The sequence below is a fragment of the Orycteropus afer genome, unplaced genomic scaffold (assembly GCF_000298275.1).
Source record: "Orycteropus afer afer isolate SDZICR_OR568_19922 unplaced genomic scaffold, OryAfe1.0 scaffold00063, whole genome shotgun sequence".
NCBI lineage: Eukaryota > Metazoa > Chordata > Mammalia > Tubulidentata > Orycteropodidae > Orycteropus > Orycteropus afer.
Genome location: NW_006921650.1, coordinates 109,702 through 120,139, shown reverse-complemented (window position 1 = coordinate 120,139; position 10,438 = coordinate 109,702). Strand labels below are relative to the sequence as shown.

At 38.7% G+C, this 10,438-nt stretch overlaps 1 protein-coding gene across 1 annotated transcript in view; it reads left to right on the top strand.

Annotated features, from left to right (window-relative positions):
• SDHAF3 (succinate dehydrogenase complex assembly factor 3) overlaps positions 1-4,378 on the top strand; it is a 63,093-nt gene extending 58,715 nt beyond the window's left edge. Inside the window, exon 2 of the mRNA XM_007939781.1 lies at positions 4,175-4,378. Coding sequence (XP_007937972.1) covers positions 4,175-4,378 — 204 coding nt within the window. The remainder of the gene's footprint in view (positions 1-4,174) is intronic.
• Positions 4,379-10,438: the final 6,060 nt, after the last annotated feature.

Here is a 10,438-nt window from a genome sequence, read left to right as displayed (position 1 = left end):
AACAACAACAACAACAACAACAACAACAACCCTTTTACTTGTCGACCTTGAGTTTGTCAGCTTCAGTAGCCAGCAGCTGCCTGAGTTAAGAGAAGCTTCTAGCTTCAGTGGGCTGGGAGCAAGAGGCAGAGAGCTGTTGAGGGGCTTTCACTCAGCTCCTAGAGCTGTCACTTTGACCTTGGACTTCTAGGCTCCTAAACTGTGAGAGAATAAATTCCTGTTTGTTAAAGCCATCCATTTGAGGTATTTTCTGTTAGAGCAGTACTAGAAGCCCCAAATAGTCTGTATTCATAAATAATATGTGTTAATATATTAAAATAAATAATGCTTTGTTTTAAAAACCTATAAAAAGAGTCATACTATTCATAAACTTTTTCAAGATTGTTGATTTATTACTCCTTTTAGCAGTTTGACTATAAGGTGCCTCAATGTGGTTTTATTTTTTATTTATCCTGCTTAGATATATAGATACAGTATATATGTACAAAATAGATGTACCATAGTTACTTTACTAGCTCTTATACCTACCTCTTAGTGCCCAAGGTATTTGACTGCTAACCAGAAGCTGGTGGTTTAAAGCTTGCTAAGCGTCTTGAATTTGTATGTTTATTTTTCAGATGTTTGCTTTTCAAGTATTTTTTCTGTCTCATTCTCTTTTCTTTTGGAATTCCAATTAGACATATATTAGCTCTTTTGATATTGCCCTACAGATCATTGAGATTTTCTTTATAATAGTTTTTGTGTCATTTTTCAGATTGACGAATTTCTGTTGATATTATTTTCAAGTTTACATTTTCTTTATTTCCAGTCTGCTCTTAAGTCTACTCAATGAGTTTTTCTTTCTTTTATTTTAATTTTGTGTATTGCATTTTTAAGGAGCTCTGGTGGCATAGTGGGTAAAGGACTTGGCTGCTAACCAGAAGGTCAGTGGTTCAAACCCACCAACTGCTCCTTGGGAGAAAAATGGGGCAATCTACTTCCATATAGATATACAGCCTTGGAAACCCTATAGGGGGTCACTATGAGTTGGGATCAACTCAGTGGCAGTGGGTTTGGTTTTAATATTGCATTTTTGAGTTCTAAAAATGTAAATGATCTTATACTTTCTCATTGCTGAGATTTCTCATTTATTGATTCATCATTACCATATTTTTCTTCACATATTTTGAGCATATTTACAATTAAAAAAAACCCAAACTCACTGCTGTCGAGTCAGATCCGACTCATAGCGACCCCTCCTTGGGTTTCCAAGGCAGTTTCACTACGGAAGTAAATTGCCCAATCTTCCTTCCGAGGAGTGACTGGTGGGTTTGAACCTTCATTCTTCTGATAAGCAGTCAGATGCCTTAGGTACTATGCCACCAGAGCTCCTGATATTTATAATACCTGTGCTAATTTTATGTATATATATATTTGTTGTTGTTGTGTGCCGTCGAGTCGGCCCCGACTAATAACAACCCCTCCTTGGGTTTCCGAGGCAGTATCACTACGAAAGTAGGATTGCCCAACCTTCCTTCCGAGGAGTGGCTGGTGGGTTTGAACCGCCGGCCTTCTGGTTAGCAGTCAAGTGCCTTAGGCACTATGCTACCAGAGCTCCTATATATATATATATATATATACACACACACATACATACATACACACACTAATTCTAATATCTGAAGCTCCTGATATTTATAATACCTGTTATTATAAATTATATATATATATACTAATTCTAATATCTGAATCATATCAGGGTTGGACTCTCTTTCAGGTTTGGCCTTTTCTCTTGACTGTAGTTGCATATTTATGTTTCTAGTAATTTTGGAGTTTTTTCCCAGACACTGTGAATGATACATTACACAGACTTTTTAGCACTAACTGGCATCAAAAAGCTCTAAATACGGGAGTATCACTCAATTCCCTCTGCTATTCTCATGTGCAAAGTGTCAACTCCTTTACTTTCTTCCTGACTTTGGTTGCTTTCCAGTGCTTTTGGACTGCTAGTTTTGTTACATTTTGCCCAGAGTTCATAATGTTATCTGCAGGAGGGTTGGTCTGATAAAATTACTTCACTATTAGTGGAAGCGTACCGCACTGCATAACTTTTTTAAACCTACTTTTTTTATTCTATTTGTTTTGGAGATTTATCCTTGGTGATGCATAGACATTAAATTCATTTGCCATTGTTGTTGTTGTTATGTGCCATGGAATCGGACCCGACTCATAGCGACCCCTCCTTGGGTTTCCAAGACAGTATCACTACGGAGTAGATTGCCCAACCTTCCTTCGTTGTCTCAATAAATCTCAGTACATTTGCCCTTTCTCTCAAAAACCAAACTCACTGCCGTTGAGTTGGATCCAACTCTTAGCAACCACTCTTTGGGTTTCAGCGGGGAAGTAGATTGCCCAGTCTTCTTTCTGAGGTGTGGCTGGTGGGTTTGAACCGCCAGCCTTCTGGTTAGCAGTCAGGTGCCTTAGGCACTGTGCCACCAGAGCTCCTTTTCTGTTACTGAAGCACAATTATATTGTTTATAACTTTTTGCTTTATCAAGCATTGCCACAATAAACATTCTTGAGCATGTTCCTTATACACATATTTGAAAATTTCTGTAGAGGGCAGTGGTTTTCAACCAGGGTGAGTTTGCCTTTCAGGGGTCATTTGTCAATGTTGGAAATATTATGGATTGTCAAGACTGGATGGAGAGTGCCATTAGCACTTAATGTGAAGAGACCAGGGATGCTGCTAAACATACTACAATGCAAGGACAGACTCCTCCTGCCCCCTGTGCTTAATGAAGAATTATAGAAATTATCTAAAATGTCAGTAGTGCCAAGGTAGAGAAAACTTGCTCTGTGGCATGTACCTAGAAGTAAAGTTAGTAGCTTAAGGTGTGTGTACTGTTTATGTTTTGTTATGGAAAAAAAACCCAATTTCTGTAGAACATGAAAATATTTTCAGTCTAGTAAAAGATATGGAATATCTGAAATTAAAGTTGAGTGTTCTTTTTGGTGACACTGGCAATCCAGCAATTATAAGCAGTTCAACTATCTCAAATCAGATTGAGTAGCACTGTCATCCCTAGTTAACCAATTCATTCACTTACCCAGAGTGTGCCTATAGTCTTTCAACTCATGAACTGAAATACATTGCTACTTCTTACCTGATTAGAAGATTAATTGTAAAGAGAGTCTGTTTAAAAAGATTGGCACTTGTACAGACAATAATAGTTGGAATATTTTGCTGAAGGTGGTGACCAAACGAGAGAAAAATTACAACACGAGAAAGACTTTGTCCCTGGCCCAAACCAAACCAGACCCACTACTATCGAGTCGATTCTGACTTACAGTGACTCTATAGGACAGAGTAGGAACTGCCTTATAGGGTTTCCAAGGTTGTAAATCTTCATGGAAGCACACTGCCTCATCTTTCACCCGTGGAGCAGCTGGTGAGTTTGAACCACTGGCCTTTTGGTTAGCAGCCCTGTGCTTTAACCTCAGTGCCACTAGAACACCTTTCCCTGACAGAACCAAACAAAAACCAAACTCACTGCTGTTGAGTCAATTCCAACTCATAGCGACCCCCTTTGGGTTTCTGAGGAGGTAAATCCTTATGGAAGTAGATTGCCCAATCCTCCTTCCACTTCCCTGACAGAAGTAGTTGTTAAATATTGAAAGTTTAAAGATTTAAAAAGTTTCTCTCCCTAATGTGATTTAAATTAGATTTTAATTGAAGACAGAGAAATGAACTTAATGACTCCTGAGACCTACTTTTAAGCCTATAACACTTATGTCCTCCTTTGAAAACAGATAAAAGCTATGGCCCCAGAAATTTTTCCATGCTTATCTATATACTATTTTGCATGTGATTTTGGGTCCTTTATACATGATTCTGAAATCCATCCATGGGCCCCTTGACTGGATCTCCAGGTTAAAAACTTTGCTAAATGTTATAAAAACTCTCAAAGTGCTAAAAGTTGATATATTTGAAATTATCACTGAATAGTAGAGACATAATTATATTGTTTGTGTCTTCAACAACAAATGAAGAAGACTCAGTGATGGAGAAAAATAAGTGACTTGTAATTAGAGTTCTTCAAGCCTTCCAACATTAAGTAAATAAAAACAGATCTTGTTTCAGTTTTTTATCTGTAGCCCTAAATTTTCTTTCTTTTCTTTTTTTTTTCACTAGGTATATGCAGCAGTGCTGTGTCAACAAGCTAATGAAAGCAGACAAAATTCAACCAAAAAAGCGTGCTTTGGAACTGCCCTCTCAGAAGAAAAACTTAATGACTTCCGTGATGAACAAATTGGACAGTTGAAGGAACTGATGCAAGAAGCCACTAAACCCAACAGGCAATTTAGTATTACGGAACCTACAAAACCAGAATTTTAGTCTAGATATAAAACCTAACAAAGATGCTAAAGATTGGGCCCCTTATTTAACTATCAGTGGATTTTTAAAAAAATATTCAGCTTTTAGGCTTTGAGAATACCTACTGTTAATGAAATGTTCTTTTATTTTTGGATGTTATGAGTGCTTTCTGAAATATATGGATCAGGATCACTAGAAGACAAAACTTTACAACATTATTAGAATAACATTACTTTCTGGAAAGGATTTGATGTTTGCCCTAAACAAGAAAGAAGAGCTCTAAAATGGATAAATTTCTGGAATTTTGCTGAAATTTTTTTGTATGTAGATTTGCTTATAATGCTATCCTTGCATAGGCATTAGCCTTGTGACTTTTCTGTAGTGTCATCAGATAAGCATATCATGATTATGATAGACGTGGAATTAAAACAGGATTAGCATTCTGCAAGTTACATTATTTCTACTCTCATAATACATATATGATGATTATTTTGGAAGTCCCTCCTCCTTGAGTCACTTTTATTCACAATGAAAGATTAAAGAGAAGCTGTAAGAGGTATTATTATACATCATTTGTGTAATAGATTATACAAAGTATAACACATTTCTACACTGTTTGTTAATAAGAAATGACATCTTAAATTAAATAATTTATAGTTTCCTTGAGAATCTCATCTATCACCTAATGGTTGGGGAGATAACGCTTTCATAGAATTTTCTTACACTTAAGTTGATTTATAAACTAAAACAATCAAATGATAGGCCCAGTCACATCATAAAACAAACATTATGAATTTTGAAACCAAATGTGCTAAAATGATTGGCAACTTTAGTTATGGATGTTTATTCTGAGGTACTGAAGTGATTAATTTCAGATGCAGATGCATTTATGTCAGCTCTTTGAAAATGGTTCGTGTTTTCTCTTTCTAGTTTTGCTGTCTCATAGGTTCTGTATGTGTGGCTTCCAGGCCTCTTAGTCTCTTTTTCCTTCCGTCTTTGAGTCACTCTGTCAGTTTATCAGTTGGTCTTTTTTTACATTGAAAGATAGGCAGCCTGTCACGTAATAAATAATAGTCTCTATGTTATCACTGTCTCCAGGGATACAACAGGTAATAAGATGAAGCCCCTGTTCTCAAGGAGTTTAAAATCTAGTTGTGTATTCCGAAATCCTGTTTCATTATGAACAAATAATTTATATCCTCAAACTCATTACAGTACTATCTTTTTCATCTTTTTGCCTAACAGAAACATAACACCTGTGAGGACACTGCTTCCCCTAGTCTTGGGAGCTGTGGATTCTTTTATAAATTCACTGTGGCGTAGCAGCCCCCCTGTGGTCCCTGTCAAACCATCGCTAGGCCATCATCACTTAAGATCTTTCCTTTGTGGTTCCTTTTTGGTTATACTTCCCTGTTCTTTCTGTTCTTTGGCGCCTGCCTCACACCTCTTCATCTCAAGTCTAGTCATCATTTTGGTGACCTCAGTACCCATGTGGTTGACTTATCCAGTAGGCTAATGATTATTTGACATTATTAACTTACACACATTTAACCACCTGTAGTCATGACTAAGGAGCTCTAGTAGCTTAGTGCCTAAGGCACTTGAGTGCTAACCAGAAGGCTGGCAGTTCAAACCCACCAGCCACTCCTCAGAAGGAAGGTTGGGAAATCTAGGCTGTAATGATACAGCCTCGGAAACTCAAGTCAGACTGTGAGTCAGGTCTGACTCGATGGCACATAACAACAACAACAACAACAGTCATGGCTATATTTAAGCCTTCACTTTATTTAAAACTATTCCACATCTGAAATTTTGGATTATAACATCCCGTGCTTTTGTTGCTACTTAACAGCTTGATCAGGGCCTTACTCCCACTGCACCTAGTCATTCTTTCAACAGATATTTACTGAGAATCTTCCGCTTGCCAAGCATCATTCTGGAAACTGAGGCTACAGCAGTGTTCAAAGACGAAAACTCTACCCTCTTGAGCTCATATTCTGAAGGGGGGTGATAAGTATTATGGAGAAAACTAAGAAGTGACAGGGCTGTGGTCCCCAAACTGTGAACTGAAATGCCCCAGAGAACCACAGAGAATTCACAGGGTTGCTGTAGGTTTGAGGAAATCACAGCCATGTTTGTTAGACACCAGGAGTTACTTACTTTATTAGATTGCTACATTCTTTCCAAAGACATGTAGGGTGGCTGTGAGTTGGAATCCACTCTGTAGCGGTGGCTTTTGTTTGGTTTTGGTGATAAAAAGGCAAATATCATGTAAAAATTTGTAACAGAAAATGAAGATGGTGGTGTCCAATCTGATTTTAGAGTTTGAGTAATTGTTCTGTGCCCGATTGGAGCCAAGTTGCTAGGGTATAAACAATAAGTTATTAGGAGCTATTTAATAAATGAACCTCTGAAGTATTTCTTTTTGGCCTACGAGTGCTGTGAAAAAATTAGTGAGACACTAAGGGTGTGTAAACAGATATTTGGAACAACTGAAACAGGAGTGTGGGAGGGTACCTCAGTCAGTTTTATTTATTTATTTCTGGTCTCTCTCCAGTGTCCTTCCTCTACTGTCTTCATTTTCATCTCAATTTATCCCAGTCTCTGTGATCCTTCACTTCAGTGAACCATTAACAAATATCCTCAATATATGGCTTCTTTTTCCTTTTACAGAATCCCTGGTGGCGCAGTGTTTAAAGCAGTCAGCTGCTAACCGGAAGATTGGTGGTTTGAACCCACCAGCCTCTCCATGGGAGAAAGATGTAGCAGTCTGCTTCCATAAAGCCTTGGAACCCTTGTGGGGCAGTTGTACTCTGGTCTGTAGGGTCACTGTGGGTCAGAATCGACTCAAAGGCAGTGGGTTTAGTTTTGTTTTTTTTTCACCCCCTGTTACCTCACCTACTCTCACTAATCAATTACTTGCCAAAATAAATGGAGTATTAATCAGTGTAAAATTGATAGGTTATCCTGTGAGATTTTATATTCTTAATTATTTTCTGCTGTTTTTAAACCACTTCTGCTTGGTTTTTATACTGCCAAACTCTTTTAGGTTGTAATTTTTTTCCATCCTTTTTTTTTTTAAATAATGTTCTCTTTGGGATTCTGTCTTCAGGACTCTACACCCATTGCTTCAAATATTAGCTATACTCTTAAATCTATGCCAGCCTAAGTCTAATTTCTAAACTTAAAATCTGAGTTTGAAATTTCAGTAAATAATTTCCAACTGATATTTAAAATCAAACTGAATTTTCTAACCCTTTTCAATAAGTATATGGTATTAACATTCATTTCACCAGTTCAGAATTCTATAACTCAACTTGTATTTCACTACTTCCCTAGAAGTTTCATTGTCATTATTCAGCAATTCTGGCAACTCCAAATTGCCTGTAGTTCTCCCCCACTTCAGGTACCCATGCCATTTGCAATGTAGCTTTTGAAACTCCTCCCATCAAGAAATTCACCAGTTTTCTGTTCCTCAAATGTTGGCTAACTTGTGACTTGATTTTCTCAAAAGAATGGCAGTAGTGATATTATGCAGACTTGGGGTATAGGCCTGAGCTTACACACTTACGCTTTATTAGAATCCTGCTTAGCTGGAATGTGGGCAAGCTCAGCTTGGCCTGCCAGAGGAGATCATATGGAGCAGGTGAACCACTCCAGCTGACGCCGTCCTGCACCAGCTAGCTCTCAGCCAGCCACGGATGCATGAGATTAGCCACAGTCAGAAGAACTGCAGAGTGGAACCGAACCCAAATTACCAATCACAAGCTGAATGAACAGTAGCTCTAGTTTTGGGTGGTTCATTAAACAGCTAGAGTTGATAAACTCTACTGCCTTACTATCTCAAAATTAATCAATTTTGCCACTTTTCAGTCTGATGTTTTAGGCTTAGAATTTTTTCAACTTGTTTTTCTCCAGCCTGCTCCTCAATGTAGTATTCTCCATCATGTGTAGTATCCTGCTGCCTGTATAGCTTTGTTGTTGTTGTTGTTATGTGCCGTCGAGTCAAACCCGACTCATAGCGACCCCTCCTTGGGTTTCCGAGGCAGTATCACTACGGAAGTAGGATTGCCCAACCTTCTTCCGAGGAGTGGCTGGTGGGTTTGAACCGCCAGCCATCTGGTTAGCAGGCAAGTGTCTTAGCCACTATGCTACCAGAGCTCCGTATAGCTTTACTGATATGCAAATCTGATCATGTAATTCCCCTACTTGAGATTTGAGTTGGAGGAGGTGTTGATATGATCCTTGAGGAAAATCTGAAACAGCTTTTGGAGAATAAATTGGCAGTATGGATTGTTGTTGTTGTTATGTGTCATCGAGTTAGACCTGACTCATAGCGACCCCTCCTTGGGTTTCCGAGGTGGTATCACTATGGAAAGTAGATTGCCCCATCTTCCTTCCGAGGAGTGGCTGGTGGGTTTGAACCGCCGCCAGCCTTCTGGTTAGCAGTCAAGTGCCTTAGACAGTATGCTACCAGAGCTCCTAAGGCAATATGGATTAAGACCTTTAATATATCACTGCTGTTGAGTTGATTCGACTCATAGCAACCCCTCCTTGGGTTTCCGAGGCAGTCTCTAAGGAAGTAGATTGTCCAATCTTCCTTGTGAGGAGTGGCTGGTAGGTTTGAACTGCCAGCCTTCTGGTTAGCAATCAAATGCCTTAGGCACTGTGCCACCAGAGCTCCTTATTGAGAACTTTAAGAATGATTATACCTTTTGAACCTAGTATTCCATTTCCAGATTCTATGCTATGGAAAAAAAAATTAGAAATGTGGACAAAATTTTTCATATAAACGTTATCAGAAATGTTATTTAAGGGAGTGAAGAATTGGGAATAGCAAAAACGCTTCAAATATCAGGAAGGTTAAATGAGTTGTGATCACATGTGCAATTAAACAATTTAAATTGGGGTTTATGAGAGAGAACTTGCTTGACATTGATAAGTGAGGAAAGGATGCTATGAAATATGTAGCATTTTCACAAAGATGTTATTTTCCCTTTTTCAGTAATGTGACAGAATATGTTAATTTGAGCAGTTTTCCTACTAAAAACTTAAAATTATAGATAGAATTTGAAAGCTTTTTTGAGAAGCATTAGGAGCTAGCAATATCCCAAAAGATTACATAATTATAAGCCCAGTTACCTAACTAAAACTGGGAACTGAGGTAAGGAAAGGTTGAAGCTATTTTGCCCTAGGAGTGAATTTTAGCTTTGCTTTTGATGGCTCTTTGGACCACAGTAGGCAGAAGACAAAACATAGGACTTATCTAAGGTGGAGAGTCATAAGAAACTTTGAGAGACTGCCCTCAGAGTAGGAGCAAGCAGGAGGTAAACTTCCACTGGTGAAAATTTACAGGTGCAGTGCAATGATTTATATGTGGCCTTCTGGTCCTGGGTTTGTAGTTCTGCCAAGATGATTTGGTAGACCACATTCTTGTAAAAGGATTGATTAATATATTATAAAAATAGGGTGCTTAAAACTCTTGTGGGAGGTTGTAGTCACTTCTTGGCCAGAGCTGCTACTTGGAGGGACTGAGTAGTTGGACCTGTGGGCTCGGAACCATGGTTGTAGGGAACATCAAGCTCAATTGGCATAACATATTACACAAAAACATGGTTGTACAACCTACTTTGGTGAGTAGTGACTGGGATCTTAAAAGCTTGTAAGCAGCCATCTGGATGCAGCAATGGGTCTTTCCTCATCCAGAACAAAGAAAAATGAATAAAACCAAAGATTCAGGGGAACAATTCATCCAGGTCACTGGTATATCATGTGATCCTCAGCCTATATGACAATGAGACCAGAAGAACTAGATGGTGCCCAGCTACCACTGTCAACCACTTGGAAGGGGGATCTATGTAGGAGATCCTGGGTGGAGTGGGAGAACAATGTGGAATAAAACTCAAAATTATTAGTGGGGGGAAAAAAAAGTCCAGGTTTGCTGGTCTGTCTGATAGAGCCTGGTGGAACCCCTGAGACCATAGCCCCTAGCTGCCCTTCAGGTCTGGAATTGAACTCACTTCTGTGGCTTCCAGCCAAACAAAAGAGGCATATGAGCTGAACATTTACATTAGGTAGATA